General features: G+C 44.3%; 1 protein-coding gene across 1 annotated transcript; it reads left to right on the forward strand.

The window, feature by feature from the left end:
* The first annotated feature begins 4,292 nt into the window (after positions 1 to 4,292).
* GPRC5D (G protein-coupled receptor class C group 5 member D) lies at positions 4,293 to 11,488 on the forward strand. The gene is made up of 3 exons (XM_037515281.1): positions 4,293 to 5,190; positions 10,254 to 10,321; positions 11,417 to 11,488. The coding sequence occupies exons 1-3, from the start codon at positions 4,293 to 4,295 to the stop codon at positions 11,486 to 11,488; spliced, it is 1,038 nt and encodes a 345-aa protein (XP_037371178.1).
* The last annotated feature ends 11,680 nt before the right edge of the window (positions 11,489 to 23,168 follow it).

Raw genomic sequence — 23,168 nt, forward strand, 5'->3', positions numbered from 1 at the left:
TTACACATCCAGATTCAGCAGCTGAACTTGAACAAAACTGTATCTTCTACACTATCTGCTTTCTTTTTATAATGATAAAACAATGCAGTATAAGAGCAATGCATATACTGTTCCTAATTTTATAATAGTCACAAAAAGTGCCAAATAACCCAGGCTACAAAAATACCTTCATACCTTCACCTGTGAATCCCAATGGAGAGACTTTTTCTGACCCAGACAAAACACAGTGGTACTTCCAACAACTACAAATTATATTAAAATAAAGCTGATAGGAAATTGATCAAATTAAAAATCATATACCAGAAAATCAAATGAGAGGCTTGAGGCAGTCCAGTGCAAAATAAAAATGTAGCATCCTGTCTAGACCTGGGTAAATCCATCACTACTTTCCAAGGGCCCCAGCCCAAGGCAGAGCATGCTTGCTGTCACAGGACAGTGGCTGAAACAGAGAAGCCAGGTGAGCAGGGCACCAAGGGATTGGTGACTGAGAATGCATCTCAGGGAGGCAGAGAGGCATGTCAGCCAGGGCAGCAAGTCCCCAGTGCACTACTGTCCCATCTGACTTGACTTACAAAACACAAATTCAAAGAGAATGTTAAGAATTTCAAGGCGGCGACCACAGAGCATTGAACCCCAGCACAGGACTCTTCTGAGTGGTGGATCCTATACAGCCACACCGGTTGCACCCCCATGAAGCCAGACCTGCAGATGCTAGCAAGCAAAAAGAACAAATGATCCATTCCAAGCCAATGCACCCCATTTCATGCAGCCAGGCAGGAGAGCCGCGGGATTTGTAGCAGGATAAAGAACATGCACCCTCATAATCGACCAAAATGGCCCATAGGCCATGTGGAAGGGCCTGTCACTCTCCAGGGCTGTCCTTAGGAGGAAAGGGTGTCAGGACAGGCAGCCTGGTGGCAGCATGAATGAGACCACAAGCAGGCAACCTTGGATATCACCCTAATATGTCACCCCTCAATACCTCCCTTCATCTCTCAGGGCCCTGGTTTCCTTATTAAATGCTGTATGTTGCAATGTTGGCTTCCATACTGTTCACAATTAATGAAAGGGTAGGCTAGGTGACCTCCAACATTCCCTCCAGCTCTGTTTCCCCAGAAGGAAACAATCCAACTAGGTGTTTAGCAAAAGGCGTTTGGCCTCTTGACTGTTTTATCTCCATATTTAATGAACTTGTTGTAATCAATATACTTTGATTCATCAAAGCCATATCTGAGCCGCTGGGTGTGATGTTGCCACATTAAAGCCCAAAGAAACAAGATGTGAGTAATTTGGTAAAAGAGGGCCCTCATTTCCTAAAGGCCTAGCAGCAGATGGGTTGATTCTTTAAGCCCAGATTTTAAAACAACAATAATTAATACTTGAAACAAAAGCTTTTATCTGAGGTGCTCAAAGGGCTTTGTGGTCATTAACCCAATAATTCCACTCCTCTGGTCAGGAGCAATCTCCTCAGAAGACAAGCATGCCCCATGACAGTGAGGAATGAACGTGACTAACTAGCTGGAAGCGGGTGGGAGGGGGTAAGGGTCACGGAATATCTCTCATGGAAGAATTACCTAGGAGCCTCCTGTTGGGCTGACAGCAATTTTACCTCCACCAGGGTCCTCGCATGGATTCTCATGGATGGCACACTTCGCCACCTGGAAGTCTCTTTTCCCTTCACGTAGACTTCAGACTAGTCTTTACAGCTTCAGACAGACCACAATTATGCCCCAAGCAAATAATAAAGGAGAGAACATTCTCCTCTCAAAGGGAAAAGAATGGCTTTTCAAAGGTAGGGCATCTCTGTAGCTAAAGCACCTCCTTAGAATCAACCTGTCTAGGCTTTGTGAAGGACCTGACTTATTAACAGGTGGTTTCCATTAAAAAGCATCTGCTGGAAAAAATAAATGAGTAAAAAATAAAAAGCATCTACTGGAAATCCACACAGCTAAGAGGTAGCTTCACAAGGCCTGGAATTTTATCACCAGAATTATTTAATTATCAATCCAGCATCCCCTCAGAGATGTCTCTTCCGAGGCAGGAGCTATGGGAGCTTAAAATTGGAAACTGACCCCAGGTAGCTATCAACCAAATCAGAGGGTTGAGACTAATACAGATAAAAGTGATTAGTTTACCTGTTATTTTTAATTAATTAATTATTACATTTATTAATAAATTGATACAGATAAAATAGAAAGCACGGTTTCCATACTTTAGAACAGCACAGCCCCTCTGTGTGGTGGGGTTCACCCTCTGGGGCTCATATGGGGTTCATTCCCAGGGCACAGAGCATCAGGGAAGGCAAGAAAGCCCATAGAGGAGAGAAACCAGCTCTTAGAGGAAGGGAAAGTGTTTGGGTAGGAAACAGAGTGATCAGGAATAAAGCAAAAGGCAACTCAGAACGGGAACAATGTCTTAAAGAAGGGGAGCAGATGGGAGCTGGTTTCTTCGTGAGGGCATGGCAAAACCAAGCTGGCTCAATCTCAGGAACAGGAGGTATGAAGGAAAGACAGTGGGCTTACAAGGCAGGGTTCCATCAGGGTACTTGAAACCAGGCCCCACTCTGGGGTCTTCAGAAGTCCTCTCCCAAAATGAAATATCCAGGCAAAGAACTAAGGGGTAAAGGTGGGTGGGGAGGGCTGGTGCTGCTGTCCCTGAAGATTGGACATTCTACTAGGTGCTCTGTTATCACCACTGATGAGAGAGGAATATATTTACCAATATCACCTGGTAACCTCCAATGGTTCGTTCTCCTGAGTTTTAGGAATGTCTGATGGAATGACCTAGAACATGTATATTCTGAAGGGTCTATGGAGTGGGAGGAGAGGGGGAAGTCACACCAAGGCCTTGGGCAAATCCAAGCAGAACTAGTCCAGGTAGGAGCCCACACCTGATGGACAACTAAGACCTAGGACTGATTTCCAAAGAGAGAAGTAGGGAGTAGCTGCATAGAGAAGACACCTTCTCCCTAATTCACAAATTTGCCCACCACTGGCCCTTTAAATGCACTTAACTCTTCTTTATGGCCCAATGAAACTCTTACTCTTTGGCTGAATGGATGCTCTTTTGGATCTTACAACCAAAATCAAAACAAGGGAAGATTAAGGAGATGACTTTTTAGGGTATAGATCGGAAGAATGATGTAGCCTCACGTGAGGCTAGCTGAGGACGCCCAGGTCCCTGGGGTCCAGGGTCCATGGAGTGGATGGATGCAGTGCCTAAAGTCACATCCCCTCAGGACCTCCTCAAGGTCAAGGTGCCTTTGGTCAGCAGTTGGATGAAAAACAATTGTTCTCACCAAGGAAATCTCTATAGAAAAGTTGCTGTGAAACTGGAATAGGTGTGTCTTTCTGACCTTCCGGTTCTTTTTTATTGGTGCTGCAGGAACCTGAGTGAGGGCCTCCAGTCCTTCCGCCCATTTGGGGAGAGATTAAAGAAGCTGCGTTTGTCTCCTTCTTACTCATTGACAGTAACAGCCTCGCAGCCACTGCAGCCTCAGCTTCCAGCGTGGACACGGAGAGGGTAAGTGGGGAATGAAGGGCCATAGCTCAGCTTTCAACATAGATCGCTCCGGCCACCTGGTTTGGGACTAACTGGAGGAGCACAGAATTAAGGTGTTTTGTTGTAGACGCTAAAGTACACAAAAAATGTGTAATTTTTTCCAAATGATGATGTGCGATTTTTCTAGGCAACCTCAGTAAAGATTAAGATTTTGGTGTTAAGCTGTCCAGAAAGTTATCTGAAGGCAGAAACCATTTTGTATGCTTCTTTGATGAACAAATATTTAATACTGAATTATGTAAGGTATTTAAATAATAACATGGCATTGGACTGACTGGACTTCAATGAAAAGAAGGAATGTCGTTAAAATTACGGAGGAAAATCATCTGCCTGTCTCCTCCTAACAGTGCATCAGTGTCTTGAGTGGCCCAACAATCTATTAATGTTGACAAGTCTGGTTCTTGAGTCTAACTGGAACCCCATCAATCAGGCAAATGTAGTCATACACCCAATTTTATGACAAAGAGTTGGTCTTTGGTTTCAAAAAGGCTTGGTGGAAACTGTGACATTAAAAGGGATGGAGTGTCAAGCTCCCAAGTGAAGTCTGTTCTGCTTTCCTCAGCAGAAAGGAGCTGAGAGAGTGTTCTTCACTTGGGAAGGGGCCTGTACGGGGCTCTGCATAGATCTACCTAACAGGTGTTCTGGAAGGTAGATGAAGAATCCTAACTTTATCTCTTTCTTTCTACAGGGGAACAGAAGACCATTCTTGGGAGGCACATCTACAAGTCACCATGTACGAGGAGGACTGTGTCAAGTCCACTGGGGACTACTATCTCCTCTGTGACACTGATGGGACCTGGGGCATTGTCATGGAAGCCCTGGCAGCCATCGGCATAGTGGTCACCATCTTGCTGCTCTTGGCATGTCTTTTTCTCATGCGAAGGGTTCAAGACTGCAGCCAGTGGAATGTCCTCCCTACTCAGTTCCTCTTCCTCCTGGCTGTACTGGGGCTTTTCAGCCTCGCTTTTGCCTTCATCATCCAGTTCAATGAGCAGACTGCCCCTGTACGCTACTTTCTCTTTGGGGTTCTCTTTGCTATCTGTTTCTCGTGCCTCCTCGCTCATGCCTCCAACTTGGTGAAGCTGGTCCGGGGTAGAGTTTCCTTCTGTTGGACGACCATTCTGTGCATTGCTATTGGCGCCAGCCTGCTGCAGACGATCATCGCCATTGAGTACGTGACGCTCATAATGACCCACTGTATGATGTTTGTGCACATGACACCCTACCAGCTCAACGTGGACTTTGTGGTCCTCCTGGTTTATGTCCTCTTCCTGATGGCCCTCACGTTCTTCGTCTCCAAGGCCACCTTCTGCGGCCCGTGTGAGAACTGGAAGCAGCACGGAAGACTCATCTTCATCACCATGCTGGTGTCCATCATTATCTGGGTGGTGTGGATCTCCATGCTCATGAGAGGCAACCCACAGCTCCAGCGGCAGCCCCAGTGGGATGACCCTGTCATCTGCATCGGCCTGGTCAGCAATGCGTGGGTGTTCCTGCTGCTGTACATCATTCCCGAGTTCTGCATTCTCTACAGATCGAGTAAGCCAGAGTGCCCTGCACCAGGTAATGCCTGCCACGTGCCAACTTACCAACGCAGCTACCGAGTGGAGAACCAGGATCTCTCCAGAGGTACTTTCCTGGGGGAGCCAGGGAGCAGGGAGGTGGAAGTGGTGGGAGAAGCAAGAGAGAAGTAGGGCAATAGGGTGAACCACAGGGAACACAAAGAAAATGGCCAGGATTGATGTGGATGACTTAATAGTTCAGGAATGGAGATGAAGACACTCAGATTCAAGGCTAAACTGTAAATGTATGGGGAGAGGCCAAGACAGAAATGAATGCGAGGCTCTGAATTAAGAGGGCATGGCTGCGTGCTGTGTATTAATTGAACGTTTAAAAGTTAAAGCTGAGTGCTCATATTGGGTAAAGAAAGGCACCCATTATAAAGTGAGTTAACTGGCCGCAGGTGAGGTCTGGAGGATGCTAAGACCATCATTTTGGACCATTAAGTGCTATGGTGATTTGTCATTTTTTAAATTTAATTCTCAAAGCTGATTGTCTAAATATCATAATAACTAATTCATAGGACTTCCTGCTTTTCAAACCAGGAGCTGTTTAAAGCCCTTCAAGGTCTACAAAAAGAGACAGGAATCAAAACAAGGGGGTGGGAATGGTATGGGGACTATAACCAAGATGAAAATGCATACATTGTGCAAAAATGAAAAATGATGTAAAATATACTTATATATTTATATATTTTATAAAAAATATATAAAATAAAAAAAAGAGACAGGAAGATCCATTTCAATCAGGATTTGGAGTAAAAGCTCAGATGTGTGATCATTAATAGAAATAAAGCAACTTGCTCTGTGACATTTTCATAAAAATTTCTGGGTCAGAAATTTATCCTTATGTAAGACCAGGCCACCTGACTGTATTTTGTTAAAGAATAAACTATATTATCCATGACAATGAGGATACTTGGACCCCAACAACCTGGGGGAACAGTGGCTAATTTGAGTTATCTGGAAATATCTCAAAACTCATTAATTCTTTCTGAAACATCTGGCCTATTATCCATAACCCAATATCAGAATGCTACATCCATTCTTGTGTCTTAATAGGCATCTGATTTCTCACAATTTATTTCTAATGTACAAAGATGGATGTTATTGTGTATATTGTAAAGCACACATAATGTTCACCAGACTCAAAAAAAAATTAATAGAAGCTTTCCTTGTATGTGCACAGACTTTTTTAAGCTGCAATCTATGACTAATTACACATTCAAATTAAATCCTGTTCAGATAGACGCAGCCATTAATTCTTTTCAGTTCAGTTGATGGAGAGCCAGGAATTGATGGGATACATCCTTCCAATAAGTTTATCATTGCTGGTTTGGGACAGAATTGCAACGTCAATCTTTCTCAAAATGACTTCTCATAGTTCTCGCTGGAAGATAGGATAAAATCTCCTCTATTTGTTTTATTGTTGTTGTGTGTTTCCAGGAAACAAAGACAGGAAGGGAGGGAGAAAGAGTATAGTCTTATAACCCTAAAACACCAAAAAATTGCAATGATGAATATTCCATACCCTGAGAATATTAGGCAAGTGTTTAAAGGGTTCTAAGGAGCATCTTAGTTGAAGACTTGCAAAGCACAGTGCCTCCTGGGGCACACTTACTACTCAAGCAGGGTGAGAAAATCTACTTCTGAGCAATGATAGACATTCTCAATCTTGTTGATATTTTGGAGTCAGGGGTCAATAGATTGTGCTCTGAAATTGCGCAGAATAATTAGAAACCTAAGCTTAGAGAACAGCATCAGAATTTAGGTCCCCTGGAAACAATATAAATATCAAAAATTAGAAGAATATGATTAAAAGCCAATAAAAAGCACGAGTGTACACCTAACTAGGAAAGACATACAAATAGACACACAGGAGCTAGACAAGTACAGTATAACAGCAAGCACTTAAAAATCCTAAGTGCTACGCAGATTGTGAGTTGACTATGGGAAAGGAGCTTACCACAGTCTTAAGTTTTTGTTTGCTAAAAAAAAAATCACGGCACCTTATAAACAGATGCGTGGTCAGTGAGAACAATTCGGCTGTTGTCCTCGGCATCGGTCAGTCTCTGGCAAAAAACAAAATAAACATAAAACCATTTCAGTTCTGGGATCCACTAAAGAGAAGGGTGGGGAGCTTGGAGAGACTCGGTGGAAACCACAAGGATGATTAAAAGGTTAAAACATCAGCCCTACATGGAAAGGTTAAGACAAATGAAATTGAAAGAAGAGTTCTGAGGCTGTGTGTACTTTTCTATAGACCATTTAAATTCTCTCTAAATTCTGGACAAAAAGAGGACATTTTGTTCAGTGAGGCCTGCATTTGCATGTGCCTCTTCTGATTATTATTGTTTGCATTTGTGATTCCAATCACATAATTATTTGATTAACCACTGGCTTTTGGGACCAGAATTATTTAGCTGAAAGAGGAATGAGACATGAGGGGACCAGCAGGGGATGTCACAAGTAGAGAGACGCCTCTCCACCAGGCTGGTGCCTGGTGACTTTCTGTCTCCAGTGAAAGGCAAGGGTGGAGAGAGCTTCAAGTGAAAGCTGGAAGGGTTTAGATAAATTATGAAAATAAGAGTTGGTAGACAACTGAACTAGATCGGCAAAGAGGATTAAGGACTCCGTTTCCCTGGAAGATTAGATTTTATCTCTCTGAAGTGGCTTATGGACTTAATTCCAAAATGTACAAATATCTGGATGAAGGATGAAAATTCAATCAGACAAGTTATTCCAGGCACCGAATCTTCTTTGCCCTGTGTGATACACATGCTCCTAAAAAGCTACATATTAATTGAACATCTAAAAGTTAAAGCTCTTTTATTTTAGCTGAAAGTTTTTAATATGATATAATTTGCAGAGATGCTAAATATAGTAGAAATCAGCCATGAATCCTTTTCTTATGCAGAGAAAACTCCTGTCCCAGTTTTGCCTGCTTTATCTGCCTTAGATTAATTAGAACACTGTTATATCCAGTTGCTAGACGCAAGAGCCATTTATATTTGAGACAGGAAATGTGAAAGTATCGTGTTTTTATGGGCATTTTTCCATCCAGTGTTTGAATGAAAAAAGACAAACCTAGTATGATTCTTTTTAAAGATGCTAAGACAAACATAATGATCTGTAATGTAAAAATGAGCCCATGACTAGAAAATAATGCAAACCAAGAGAATAATGTCCTTGCAAATATAAGCTCTTTGGGTTTTTCCTTAAAGCAGATTCTACCTTTTGCTGCATATAGCCTTTTTAGGCTGTTCATAATATTTTTTTTCCTCAAAGCTCCCACTTTACCAGGAGAAACCAATATGACAGTGTAGTTTGTGTCGTTTCCTTCAATAAACAATTCACAGAACTGCTCAAGAGTTACAGATCACAGAGAGAGAAGAGGAGTCACGGGGAGAAGACAGTGAGTCTGGGCAGGATGTGCTTTGTCTGAGGACAGATAAAGCAAGATTAATGATATTTATGAAGACCCCAGGAGCAGCATGGGGGCACCAAAAGAGGGTGGGATTCAGTCTCATCTGTCCTGCCTCTGAGTTTCAGCTCTCCTTCTTACCAACTTTGAGACTAAACTAAGTGCTTCAATTCTTCTAGGAATTCAGGCTCCTTGTCTTGAAATGGTGGTTATAATGTCCTGCCTCCTTCACATTGAAGTGTAAGGTCTTACTCAACTCAGATTTCGCATCACAGGTGGTTACAGGAATAATATAGAAACATAAGTATACAGAGAGGTCAATTTAATATATAAATATCATTTTTGATGAATGATGAACTAGAGCTGGAGAATAAGCTTCTCTATCATCTGGCCTATGACAATGGTAGGTGAACGTGGATTACCAAGGGGTTGAGGGTGAAAGAGTCTTGTTAAGCCATAGCAGCAAAGTTAAACCACAGATTCTATTCATTCAGCCATGAAGGGTCCAAACACTAAAAAATGGCAGGGAGAAGATGGCAGAGCCACCATTATAACACCACTAGCACCAGCACCAATAAGAGCATGTAAAGGATAACATGGTGGAGGGGCCTGCATCATGCCCTGCCCCAAGAGGGCACTGACAACACTGTGAAATAGAGTCACTCTTCTGATCATCACCATCCCTCTGGTAGTCCCATCAGGAAGCAAAGGCAACAAGAGGTTAAGGAACAGGGTCCAAGTTGACACAGCTAACAAGTAGAGCATCTGGCTGCACCAGCCTCCATGAGCTCAGCCACAGCCGCTCAGTGAGAACAGTGGTAACACACTGTGTCCACCACCATCAGACAAGCAATGCATTTCCCGAGCAAGGGCCTGACCTTACAGACAGAAGCTGCCTTCAGGGAGCTTATGGTCTTGTTGCAGGGACACACGTGACACAAATAGCCATGTATGGATTAGTCTACGATGGTATAAAATCATTCTTAGGGAACTGCTTTATTCTGTCCTGTTGTTGTTTTTTTAAAGATTTATTTGTGAATACAAGAACGGGGCCAGAGGTGTGGGGGGTGAGAGGATTCACCAGAGACAGAGTGGGGAACAGAACAGGCAGACTGACTGAAATACACTCCTGAGGGGAGCAGCGGGCAAGTCAGGAGAGGTCTGTTGCGCCATGTGGATATCTCCCAGGCTGGGGATCCAACTCATGCTGCAGTGGCTGTGGATAGCCTCATAGTGGTGTGTCTTAACCCCTTGCACCACCAGGGAGGTCCCCTATCCTATCCAGTTTGAAAACTTAAATCAAAGCTTGTAGAGTCTCAAGACTAGAGGGGCATTAGAGATGATCTAGTGAAGGCCTTATATTTTACAGTTGAGGGTACCCAGGGGGCAAAGGTCCTGGCCCAGAGCCCGCACTTCCTCTTCCTCTAAAGACCATGAACCTTCAGCCTTTTTAATGCCTAAAGCTGGGTGAGCTTCTCCCAAACACACAAATGCAATCCACCTACAGTCTTCCTCAGAAACTAAAAAAGCACTCTTTTTTTTTTTAAATCAGAGATTAAAAAGGAAAAAAAAAAAGCAGCTTCAACTGAGAATACCTTTTTAAAGGGTCAGGAGCCTCTTGGCCAGGTCCAGAGTGTTCTCATAGTCCTCACTGTGTCTCCAGGTGACTCTCTGACACTAACCCCGTCCTTCCCTCCTTTGGCTTTCAGCCCGAGACAGTGATGGAGCTGAGGAGGATGTAGCATTAACTTCATATGGTACCCCCATTCAGCTGCAGGTAAATCTCATCTACGTTCACCAGGGAAGAACTAGCCAGCCCTCCTTCCTCAGCCAGGCTTCGTTCCCAGTGGCCTTACTGACCTGAGAGGCAGGGCAGGACCATCCCTTTTGGCACGTGGTGCTTGAACCATCGTGAATTAAATCATACCAGGGCAGTGCATAAACAGCAAGCTCTGCCTTTTGTCTCTGCCTGACACCCTACCAGTCCCCTCTGCCTCTGCCACTGGCAATATATTCTGACAGGTGATCGTCCCTGGAAAGGGAAGGCAGCTTGAAGGGTCCGCATGAGGGTTAAGAGGAGCAAGGGCACCTCTTTCATCTCTGGAGACAATGGAGATGGGAAATGTGTATGAGCATGGATCTCGTTTTAGGATCCATGGTCTAAATCTGTCCCCTGAGCCCCACTGGCTGCCTCTCTGAGTCACTGTCTAGCTCCAGCATCCCAGGCTACCCCAGGATCTGGGCTAGGTCTGTCATCGTCATCTGGAATCTCAGATGAGTGTTTGGGCTGTAATCCTTTCAAACACAGAGGGAATGCTGCTGATTAGAATTGGAGGTTACTTGCATTAGGTCACGATGGCTTGAAGACATAAATCCAGACCGTCGAGAAGGCCACATTGGGACACAAATCTTCTATTATGGGGATCAGAAGTAACTAAAATTTGAGTGACATCATGTTCAGCCCATTTGTTCAATGTGTTGTGTTGAACTAGACAACTCTAAGCCAATCCCTCTGGTTTTTTATCTGAGACTTAGCCTTTTCCTGAACAATGCAGGGTCCAAGACACAGTGATATCATTTATCATAATTAACCCTCTGGAGGACATTTACACAATGAAAAAGGTCTCTATTACCCTCTCCAGGAATTTCTTGGATAACTTTCCATTCCCATTGGTCAGCTAGTCAAGAATCTTGCACAAAGATTGATTCTTTAATGGCTAAGAGGGGAGAGGGTGAGCATTCTGAATTGGATAGCCTCATTTTTTATTAAAAAAGGGTGAAAATGATGGTATCTCAGCTCTATTCCTGCAGATCTAGTCCATCATCCTCTGTGTTGGCTCAGATGTTGATGATGGCCTTTCTTTCTTTCCAGACTGTTGACCCCACGCAGGAGTATGTCATCCCACGGGCTAAACTCAGCCCCCAGCAAGACTCAGGGTTATAATGTCCACAGGACACATGAGTGATGAAAACCCAGAAGACCACCCCAGTGCAGACTTCTGGAGAGGCCACGGAAACACGCTGCCAACAAAGAACCGGCTCATTCTTTCTTCCGTATTTTCTGGTCCTTTCCATCCATCTGGCCCCCTCATCAGAAGGCTGCCCTTTCAAGCATAATTACAATCTTGCTGGCCACCCAACTGTGACTATGTGTCTTTTTCTTCACCCATGTAACTGAGAGATTCCCTTCCTTAGCCATGCTGGAAAGAATTGCTGCCTCTTACTAATGGCACCAAAAGACCCTGGTCTGAAGAAATTAGGGTCAGGCTAATGTGACAAAGCATAGAGGAGGCTAGCAACTTACTACTGGGGCCCCCCCATGTGCTTGACCCAGGCTTGTGATAAAAGTTATGCAGAATCCTCAGATCCTTACAACTGGGCAGTCCCATAACAAGGACATGCCACTGGCTTGCAGGCAGGTGGGCCTTCCCCCATGGTGTCACCACTCCATGACAGCCAGACCTGCTGAGGATGGTGGCAGATCTGCTGAGGTCAACGACCTGCTTTGATGAGCCAGTAATAGCAAAGGGAAGAGCCACACCAGCGGATGCTCATAAAGGATTTTAGCTGCTGCACATAAAAAGCAGAGTCTGCCTGTCTTGGTCTGTGATGAGCCAATGCCTCTGCACTAATTACTTTGCCTTCACTCCTCATGCAGCTCCTCATCCTTCCCACTGGACTTGTCCATCCTTACACACTCTTGTTACACATCACAGAATCAGTCAGAGCTGTGCCACCAGAGGGTCATTAGGGTCAAGTTCAGCCTGCTCACTGTGCAGATGAGAAAACAGAACCTTGGAAAAACAGAAGGACTTACCCATGTCACACAATGGTTGGTGGGTAGGTCTTCTGACTCACGGGGCACGCCTCCTCCCACTCTGCAAGGCTTCTCCATGCCTGGGGTTTTGGTATTAACAAGTCAGGCATACACCCCCTGAGAACCAAATGAGATATTTTAGATCAGTGAGTGTTGAGAACCTGCCATCTGAACGTGCTTTGGAAAATAGCTGAGACTTTAAACATTTAAAGGTGCCTTTTCAAAGAACAATGTAGAACATGGATTGCTCAATAGCAGCAACTAATATTTCCTGAGCAGCTGCCAGGGAACAGTTCTCAGACTCAGCCCAAGGCACACAAGGCAGATGATGTTCCTCTGACAGAGCTTACATTTTTGTAGGGGAGAAAACACAAGGCAGAGAGTCTCAGGAACACAACTCCTTCCTTTTGCATACAAGGACTTGCCCAAAATAATATGGCTTGTTAGCGTCAGAACCAGCTAGAATCCAGGCCCTCACCTGCAGTCCAAGAATTCAGCCTCTACACAATAGAAATGTTTACCTCTGTTTTTCTGCTTCACTCAAATTAGCTGCTCCTTTTGAAATCTATGCCCTGAGCAATGTTATCAGTCTTAGCCAGTACCTCAGGGAGCACCAGAGTTTGACCTTCTGCCCTTATTAATTAAAATTTTAAGAGAAAATGTTTAAACATTAAGACTCGGACCTGTCTATTAGGTGGTATATTATTTAACAAACCACAGAAAGCATCTGAGTTGAGAAAAAGAAACTCAAGTCACATGATCTTACATTCGCTCTGGAAGAAAACCATCATCACCCATTCTAGTGTTGATCTCAAAAATGATGACTCAGCATCTTCATCGTAATTTTATTTTGTTTTGTAGGCAGAAAATGTTTCTGAAGGACTGGCTGGCAAATTTTAATAAACCCATTGAAGCCACACACAGTGGCTAATATTGTTTCTAAAAATGTTTTCCCAAAATTAGTGAAGGCAAAACTGAGCTGCTGGGTGCCAAATTGCCTTTGAAGTTACAGCACAATGTCACCAAATGTTGAGTTATCTGTGAGTGAAACTTGGGGGATTGTAAGGTGGCAAGAGGCTCATTAAGGGAGTTTCAGGAATGGAGTTGTAAGGTCACAAATGGCGCAGGGAGACAAAACTCCTCAGGAGCCCAATGCAGCCTCAGTCAGCTTCATGGAGACAAAATACTGTCAGACAATGGGAGAAGCTTGTCTCCCATCCCCATCTCACAATCCCCCTCCGTCACTTGGACACTTTCTTCCCTCTGTTTACTTTTATGGTGTTTTCATTACCATCCAATACCAGCTGATACTTTCCTTGTACGTCATAACTCATGTTCCTGAGGAGGATGCTGATTGGTTCAGTTGATCATCATTGTCCAGATTGGGAACTCTTTTTTTTTTTTAAAGACTTATTTATTTATGCATACAAGAACTGGAGTACAGGCTAGAGGTGTGGGGGTGAGAGGATTCACCAAAGAGAGTAGGGAACAGAAGAGGCAGACTGACTGAAACACACTGCTGAGGGGAGCAGCAGGGGAGACAGCAAAGGTCTGCTGCACCGTGTGGGTAACTCCCTGACCCACCGGGAATCAAACTCATGCTGCAGAGGCTGTGGATAGCTTCACAGTGCTGTGCTTAACCCCTTGCGCCACCAGGGACACCCTGGGAACTCTTTTTGCACCAGTTGCTCCTTCATTGACACTCAGGCTGTGGATTGGCCCTTGGGTCTGGTACCTACCATTGCTCCATTTGTCTTGGCCTGGTTTAGTCACATGGTACAGACCTGGTTACATATGTCTGCTCCCTTAGTGGAAAGCTGTGGCAGGGAATTGTCCTCTCTGAGCCACAGGAGTAGGGTTGGGTGACCAACTCAGGGGAGAGTAACCCAGGAAAATATAATTTTATGACATTACAGAACAGTTAGTGAAAAATACAATTTTCTTCTTTCAAGTTTATGCAGCTACTCACACAAAGCTAAAAACTCCAATAATTTTCTAAATCAAGATCCTTGAGGACTCAAGAGATTAGATACAACTATTTGTGGTTAGCATACTGTACTCATTCAATTCAACAAGTATTATCTGAAGACTGAAATTCATTTACTTAAATGTAATGTGTTGAAAGGTGTTTATGGTCCTTTTCTGATTTTATCTATGTAAAGGAAAGGGTATGACTGAAGAACTTCTTTATAAAGTAGCTTCCTAGTGTAATGGTTATGGTTATTTCAGTTGGTTAGAGTATCAACAGAATACCTTCCTGGGTAGGGTAGATATATCCTTAATTGTTCCTTATTTTTTCCTGATTTAAAGCACATCAAAGGTTTGTCTCCCTCTATATTAAAGTTCACTATCTCTTCATAAGCATAGAGTCTTCTATTTTTCATACCTTATTTCAACTTGTGGTCTGTTCAGGCTAAAGTTTTCTTAGCCTATCCACTATTTAAATCTTTCTTCTTTTAAACAATTTCTCCCTTTATCTAGGATCATACCTACTTCACACAGGCCAGATTCATGTCTTCCTTTCCTTCTTTTCAAAACAGGTTTTTTTTATACATTCAAACTGTGAATCATTTACATTTTCAACATGTAAATCAAGAAGATCTTGACTTCTCAGATAAATGGTTTGACATCTAAGACAGACTTTTCCTTGGAGTTGTTACAAATGTCTTAATGACTTAGGCCAGTTTTAAGGTACTGGTGTCTTGGAAGAGATGGTGTTTAACACTCTTCAAAAATAGATTTGGGGCTCCCTGGTGGCGCAAGGGGTTAAGCACTGCACTGTGAAGCAATTTGCAGCCTCTGCAGCATGAGTTGGATCCCCAGCTGGCTAGGGAGCAACCCACATGGTGCAGCAGACCTGTCCTGTCTGGCCCGCTGCTCCCCTCAGCAGTGCACTTCGGTCGATCTGCCTGTTCGGTTCCCCACTCTGTCTCTGGTGAATCCTCTCACCCCCGGCATCTCTGGCCTGTACCTTAGCTCTTGTATGCATAAATAAATAAATCTTTTTTTTAAAAAATGGATTAGTTAGAATTAAATTTTCAATTAATGAATATCAGAACGTATTGATTCAAAGGACTTCAAAGTGGTTCCCTCAGGAGACACAGGATACTTTCATCTCTTAAAACACCATCAGAATATCTTTCTAGGAAATCCTTTAGGAATGTCTCAACAAAATCAGTAGGATTAGATTAGTCCCATGTTCAAGCTGTTCAGATCAGAGAGGTGAATTCAATGATGACATTTTAAAGTTGATGTTATCTATCCCACAGAGAGCTACCAAGTACAATTTGGAAATGTCATTGGATATTTTTCTGGATTTTTCTAAAATTAGTGTAACTATTAGGACTTGACTCATATTTAGAATGCAGTTAAATGAAGTCGGGGTTTGGGGGTTGGTAGAATCCTCCAAGCAGATTTTTTTTAATGTGAAAATTATGAGAAATTTATTGATGTATTATGTTCTTGGAGTAAACCACTTACGTGTAAATATTTGACATCTGACATGAGATTAGTTCGCACTTTATTTTACAGGTACATTCTTTAACTCGGGAATTAGACATAAGTTTTCATTTCATATTTCACATGATCTCAGTCACAGTTATCTTGGGATAACTGTGTCATCACAGGACTCAAGATAGACAATGCTGGTTGGAATTTTAATTGTGTCTATTATTATGCACTAACTGTAGGCTAAATGGAGTATATGCAGTTACACAGATAGAGTTACACAGATGTAAAACAGATATGAATTTTAGCATTGTACATATATTTGCGTTTATGGAAATAACACTTCTTTACTTACTAGCATGCCTTTATGTGATATAAAAGCACCAACGGAGGGGTGCACTCTGTTTTTAAAATTCCTTTTTTAATGAGAAATTCACCTCTTAATTATTCTGCTGTTAAGAATTTTTAGGATTAGCACATCTTCCTAAAACAGGTCCCATCTGCTTATACTGAGGGCTCAGGCTTTTTAAAATATCTGCTGCAAAGGCAACCTTTCCTTGTAGTTTCCATCTGGACTTTATTTGTATGTAGAAGAAACTTCATCTGCAATTCATTTTTAAATTCCTTAATGTCGAAGTCAGAGGCCTTATCCCCAAGGAAAATTTATTTCTGGAAAAACTGAACTTCTCCTTTTTCGTTTTGAATATAGAGCTGATTCAGATTAAAAGACTGTTTGCTGTATCTCCCTCATTAGTAGGGGCTTATTTTCGAGGCAAATAAAAATATACAGAGAAGAAAGTAGGAAATACCTGTAGCCAAATTGGATCTTAAAACTTAAGGATCTTTGAAATGACTGGTCCTTTAGACTAATGATTGTTTATTTTTAAATAGCACTTTACACTTTATGGTATTTTACACCTTAGCAGTTGACAATTTTCAAACGGCTTCCACATCCGCTATCTCATTTGATTTAGTGGCTGGGTTAGGCCATTTACTTTCATCATCTTACTAAGATACTAAGGATCTGGACCTCCCTGGTGGTGCAAGGGGTTGAGCACAGCACTGTGAAGCTATCCACAGCCTCTGAAGCACAAGTTAGATCCCCAGCTGGGCAGGGAGCTACCAGCATAGCGCAGCAGACCTCTCCTATCTTGCCCACTGCTCCCCTAAGCAGTGTATTTCAGTGGATCTGCCTGTTCTGTTGCCTGCTGTGTCTCTGGTGAATCCTCTCAACCCCCCTACACCTCTGGCCTGTACCCCAGTTCTTGTATGCATAAACAAATCGTTTTTAAAAAGATACTAAGAATCTCATCTGCAACTGCACTTGGGTCATGAGTTGCTGATTTTTGCAGCCTCATCTGTATCACATCTGTAGACACATACCCCATAAGAAGCTTTACATATTGGCAGAAATGTCCCTTTCTGAAAGATAGCCCCCAAAAGACCACACATCAGAATTTAAGCTGACCTAGTTATTTTCATATCCTGCTGTTGATAATTCATTTTCTAAACACCAAAACAACTGGCAGAAGTGCTTATTTAGGAAATAAGCGACATCCGTGTGTTTTATGAAAATGGCAGTCTCTACCAGTTATGTTATTTGTCAAATGCTCCCAAACCTTCCTACCTTCCAGCTATGTGATAGGTAGAGTTGCACCTTTGAAGTTGGGTGGAACCTTGAGACTAATTCTTGCCAATAAATTGGAGCAGAGGGGTCTCCCTGGGGTCGCAGAGGTTAAAGTCTCAGCGCTATCAAGATATCGCCAGCCACTGCAGCATGAGCATGAGCTCAATCCCCGGCCAGGAAGCTACCCACATGGCACGGCAGACCTCTCCTGTCTCGTCCGCTGCTCCCCTCAGCAGTGTATTTAAGTAGATCTGCCTGTTCTGCTCTCCACTCTATCTCTGGTGAATCCTCTCATCCCCCCACACCTCTGGCCTATACCCCAGCTCTTTTATGCATAAATAAAATAAATATTAAAAAAAATAAGTTGGAGCAGAAACAAGGGCACTTCCAAGAAAAATTTCGGGCACAAGCCACTCACTGTGGGAGCTTTTCCCTACAGTGTGACCAGCAGCATTTCAATAGTGCCTGCTCTATCTCTCCACAGTGCCTGTTCCATATCACAATAGTGCCTGCTCCATCTCTCTGGGGTCCAGGGTGAACAGGCAGCATGAGCAAAAAATACCAATGGATATTTTAATTTTTAGCCACCAAGGCTTTGGGGTTCATTGTCACCTTGAGTGGCCCAGCCCTTCTGACTGACAAAGCCCCCGGACCAATCGTTTGGTCTCCTGGAGTAAAACAAGGAGTCGCTTGTCTGAATAATTTCCTTTACCACTTGCTATTCGAGTGTTCCTCAAAGACCTCCTTAGATGAAAGATGCTCCGCCCTGCTCTTGACTGATAGATGCCAGGCTGATCTGCCAACCCAAGCCCCGTAGCTCTGACAGGTCACGTAATTATAATTCACTGAGGTAGCCACCACCATAAAAGCATGCGGAAGGTGAGGCAGTAACTGGGAACACAGAGTCACTCTGTCTGGGCGGCAGAGGGAGAAAGACTTCACTGTGAGGTCAATAGTGCCATGGCAGGTAGGAATTCCTCAGGCAGATGAAGGAGGGAAAGAACTTGGCACAACAGGAAGGCTTTGTTGGAAGAGTTAGAAAAATGTGCCCCCTCTGGGTGAATAAATGAGAAAAGACACCTTCCCACCCCAAAGGATGCAGCATCATGCCTGGGCAGAGGGTGGGCAGGTGGGGCCAGGCTGGCCTCCAAGTCAAGTCCCCCTCTCAGCCAGATGCCTTTGTGCAGGGCAAAAAATAAACAAGAAAGAATGATGCAATGTAATGACCCAAATTTGCAGAACAGGAAAAAAAACCAAAACGCCCGGGTAAAGTCATGGCTGCCAGGAAAACCAAAGTGCACTAGAAGAACTGCAAGGCAGAGCAATAACGCATGAAGAAACATTCAAAGTGGAAAAAGCAATGGATAAGGCTGGGGAGCTGGGCGTGGTCAGCACATCTAGGACTTAGACTAAGCAAGAAATCTCAGGTCCCATCACAAGCACCCCTGAGCCACATGGTCCTATTGACTCTTAGCAAAATACCCTCCCCCATGTTTTGAACCAAGTGGGAAAAGTCAATAAAAACTCCCTGGGTCAAAAAATCTAAAGCCTTCATTGCCCAATCTACAGCCTCTGGCAACCCTCAAAACCACAAGAGGGGCAGGATGGCCCAGGAGCCGCGGCCGCAGGGATGAGCTACAACTGCCTCGGAGTGATACAAGGTGGTCCAGAAAACCATAAACAGCCTGCTTGTGTGACATTTTGATGTGTTGTTTATCAGCCACTTTTTGGCATTCTTTTAACATACTGTCACAGATGTTATTTATCTTGGCCACTGAGGGTTCAGTCCCTCCCTCCAGTTTTATGTCCAACGTGAGCACCTCTGTCTCTGCAGCCTGGTCCCAGCCCTGCTGTTCGCCAGGTGTGCAGGGATGTAATGGGTGGAGAAGGGACACCAGCTGCACACAGGAATCACCTGGAAAGATTTTATTTTATTTATTTTTGTTTGTTTTTATTGTAGTGACCACCCCAGGGCCACCACCAAGGCACCATAGTCCAGTGGGTGCCTCCCCCTGTGCTCCCCACTCCAACCCTCCTCTGGTAGCCTCAAGCCATCCATGGCCTGATCTCACAGCACATAGTGCAATTAAATCAGAATTTCTGGGAGTGGAGCCCAGGCATGCGTTTGTTTTAAAATCATTCCAGATGATTCTGTTTTGCAGCCATGGTTGCAAACCACTGCCTTCAACAGATCATTAGGATTAGACACAAGGAATGAGAACACTGGGAAGTCAGGACCAGGGCCCGGGTAGCTAAGTGGGTGATGATTCCACCTTATAAGAGGTAACCCAGGAAGAGAGTTCAGGGGAGAAACAAATAGATTTGGGGATACAGAGGATAGCAAATAAGTACAGTTCTGAACCCACTGAGTTTGAGGTGGGATGCATATTTGAAGATAAGGCAGTGGTGTACCAGTAGAGACAGTCTAGAAAGGGCTTGGAGGTGGAGGTGGACACTGGGGGTGGGGGTGGGGAGAGAAGCTTGTACAAGCAGCATAAGAAGGCGGCCCCAAAATACCTGGTGGTAGAGACAGCTGCTGTCCTGGCAGGGGTCTTCTGCCGCCTCTGCCTCTGTCTGTTTCCACGTTTCACACTGCAGCATCTCCTTCCAGATCCCAGAGAAGGGGTCTGAGCACGTTTGCAGAACCACGCTGGAGGTCCCAGTGAACTCACCAAAAGAACAAAGAGATTCTTCCAATGGATTTAGATTCAAAGTTTGGGGAGGCAGCTGCCATGGCTTGCAGGGAAGGCGATTGGCCGAATGACAAATGTAGTGAACTAACCAAGCCTTTACCCAAACCTGCCTCAGCAGGAGAATCCCCTGAGATTCATGTTACAAATATAAATTTCATAGTCATGAATTTCTTACCCAGACCTCCAAGAGAGAACCCTGGAACTTTACATATTTTAAAATTCCCCATGTGACTCTTAAGATCGAGTGAGTTTACGAAGCATTGCTCCACTTATAAGAAAAGGCTTCTGATTTGGTCTAAAGTGTAGCAGAGACTTCAGCAGCTGAGCCCCTGAGGCAGAAGTGATCAGCTTGATAAGGCATGATCAATGCAGAGAATGGGAGTCCTGTCCCTGGGAACATTTGCATTCAATTTGCATCTTTTTCTCTTCCCCTGTGGGCATCATGTCACCCCACTCCAGGTCTGCTGTATCCACACTGATCCAGTTCAAGGGGTCACAGCCAGGACACACCCATCCAGTATTCCGAAGAGAAAATGTTGGCAGAAGCATTTACAGCCTTAAAATTTAGGAAAGATAAATTCTTCTGAATCTGTTTGGTAACTCACTCATCTAGTTCCAGTTTGGTTTATACCAAACTGAAAGATCCTCCTGCATCCATTTGGTTCAAGATAGTTTAGAAAAGTCATACATTTGGGTAGTGGGGGTCGGGGGAGGTTGCAATCTTTGGAGGGGAATCCATCTACAATGCTTCTGATTTTTTGCTTTGGGGACTGCTTGGCTCTTTCATACTCGAGGTTTGGTCTTGTGTGGTTCTCCGAGGAAAGGGCACTTTCCCGAGCTTGACCAAGAAAAGCCTTCAGGAGGTAAAACCTAGACATGATTAAATGCAGTCCAGTCCAAAGAGCAAAGGGTTTCCTTTCTCTCCGCCAAGCCTCCAGCTTGGGAGCAGCTTGTTTCATATTGGATTAAGTGTCCTTGTATGGAAAAAGAAAAACAGCTGATGGTCGATCAGCTGAAACCCATCAAAATTCTTTCAGGCTAAATTGGCAGTGAAGACACCTGAACAGATACAGGTCTCTTGGCCGTGTTGTCAGCGTGAGATGCTAGAACCCCGGGAAATTATGACAAACAAGCAAAAATCCCTTCTCCCAACGAGTTTATTCATTAATTAACAAGCACGCCTATGCTTGCTGCACCCTGGGGACACAGGGAGAGTGACAGTATTTCCTGAGACACGCAGAGCAGTGGGAGAAAGACAAGGGAACCAATGAATACATGCGATTTCAAATGATAAGTGTTTTGGAAAAATGGACACCTGAAGACAGACATGAATTGACAGGTGTGAGAGCATCCGTGAGGAAGCCACAGGTAAACTGAGATGTATAGGGCCAGGAATGGGCCACAGGGTAGGTTTTCTGATCCAGCAGACCGGGTAAAGGAGGAGTCAGAGTCTCCTGGTATTGGGATTTACCTGGTACACAGCAGGCAGGGGTGCAGGGGGGCCGGGAGGCTGGCAGTTCTCCCAGCCCCCAGCAAATCCTCACTCTATCTGGGCTCTCCAGTGATCTCGGCTTCTCTTTCGGCTTCTCTTCGGCTTCTATTGGCGTCCCCGTGATGCCGCCCTTAAAAGCCCAGTCTCAGCCCAGGTGAATCCCATCTACCTATGCCCACACGCTATTCCAGGTACCCGCCATCAGGCATGCATTCAGGACCGCAAGGATCCATCATCTATCCTGATGGCAGGAGGGCAGAAAAGCCTGACATTTTTCCTTACCCTACAAATGCTACCAAGTATTGTGAGAAGACTTGGGAAGGGGGGTGACCCTGGAGCAAGAGCCAGCCTCTCCAGGGAAGGGCACATGGAATAATTGTCTCTTGATTTGAACACTGAGAACTCGAAGGATCGTAACCAAGAAGGGCTGGCAAAGCAGTCAGAGAGACAGGGAGCCCTCAGCTGGAGGAAAGGGGACAAGACATTGACTCGCTTCACACTTCGGGGGCAGGAGCTGAGACCCAGACTCACCACGTCTGCCAGTGCGCAGCAGCACCCACTCACCCCTATCCCCATGTGCCTTAAAATATGTCACTTTCCAAGCATCCCAGTAGGTGATAATCATGGGGAAGGAGGCCCTGCTTACTAAGACTCAGGCCCTAACCAAACAGCCCTGCAAAACCTCCTTGGGATTCACCCGGATGAGGTAGAAAGGTTCTGTCATCAAATTTCCTCTCTCTGTATATGGGAAGGTCTTTTGCACTGCGATGCATTTCCGTACTTTTCTGGGAAAAGCAGGGATCTGGAAAACTGTAGAAAGTGAGATGAGGCCATCGGGGAGTGACACAGCCCTAAGGGCACATGAGGCAGAGTGTGGACTCCAAGGTCACAGGGACAGGTCAGTAAGGGACCACCGGCGGCCTGCATCCCTTCTCAGCTGCACAGTCAACATCCCACTGTTTGGCTACTGGTTTGATTTTTATTTGACCTGGTGGTGTGGAGGCACACAGATGGTGCCTCACATTTTTTTAAAAGATTTTTTTATTCATGCATACAAGAACTGGGGTACAGGCCAGATGCACGGGAGGATGAGAGGATTCACCAGAGACAGAGCAGGGAACAGAAGAGGCAGATCGACCGAAACACACTGCTGGAGGGAGCAGCAAGTGAGACAGGAGAGATCTGCTGCACCATGTGGTTTTCTCCCTGACAGGCCGGGCATCGAACCGGCGCTTCAGAGGCTGTGGACAGCTTCACAGTGCTGCACTCAACCGCCTGCGCCACCAGGGAGGCCCGACAGTGCCTCACATTAAGGATGGTGATTTTTTTTTAATATGCTAAGAGAGTTAGACTTAAATGTTCTCATCCCATGAACTCAACTGGAGGAGTCTCTCCATGTACCTATGTATATCAAATCATTACAAAGTACCCTTTACATGTTGCAAGTTCCTTCTTCAATATATGTCAGAAAACTGAAAAAGTGGAATAAAAACTTTACACGGAAAAAAAGGATGATGGTCTCATATTGTTGTAGAAATAAATTCTACC

This window comes from Talpa occidentalis, unplaced genomic scaffold (genome assembly GCF_014898055.3).
Source record: "Talpa occidentalis isolate TD23 unplaced genomic scaffold, MPIMG_talOcc4v2.1 talOcc4.16, whole genome shotgun sequence".
Taxonomy (NCBI): Eukaryota; Metazoa; Chordata; class Mammalia; order Eulipotyphla; family Talpidae; genus Talpa; species Talpa occidentalis.

What these genes read in the sequence shown, in the direction of transcription:
- GPRC5D (XM_037515281.1), top strand. Translation starts at nt 4,293, where the DNA reads ATGTACGAGGAGGACTGTGTCAAGTCCACTGGGGACTACTATCTCCTC. An exon ending in GAACCAGGATCTCTCCAGAG is followed by an intron (nt 5,191 to 10,253) that starts GTACTTTCCTGG and finishes TTTGGCTTTCAG; the next exon opens with CCCGAGACAGTGATGGAGCT. An exon ending in GTACCCCCATTCAGCTGCAG is followed by an intron (nt 10,322 to 11,416) that starts GTAAATCTCATC and finishes CTTTCTTTCCAG; the next exon opens with ACTGTTGACCCCACGCAGGA.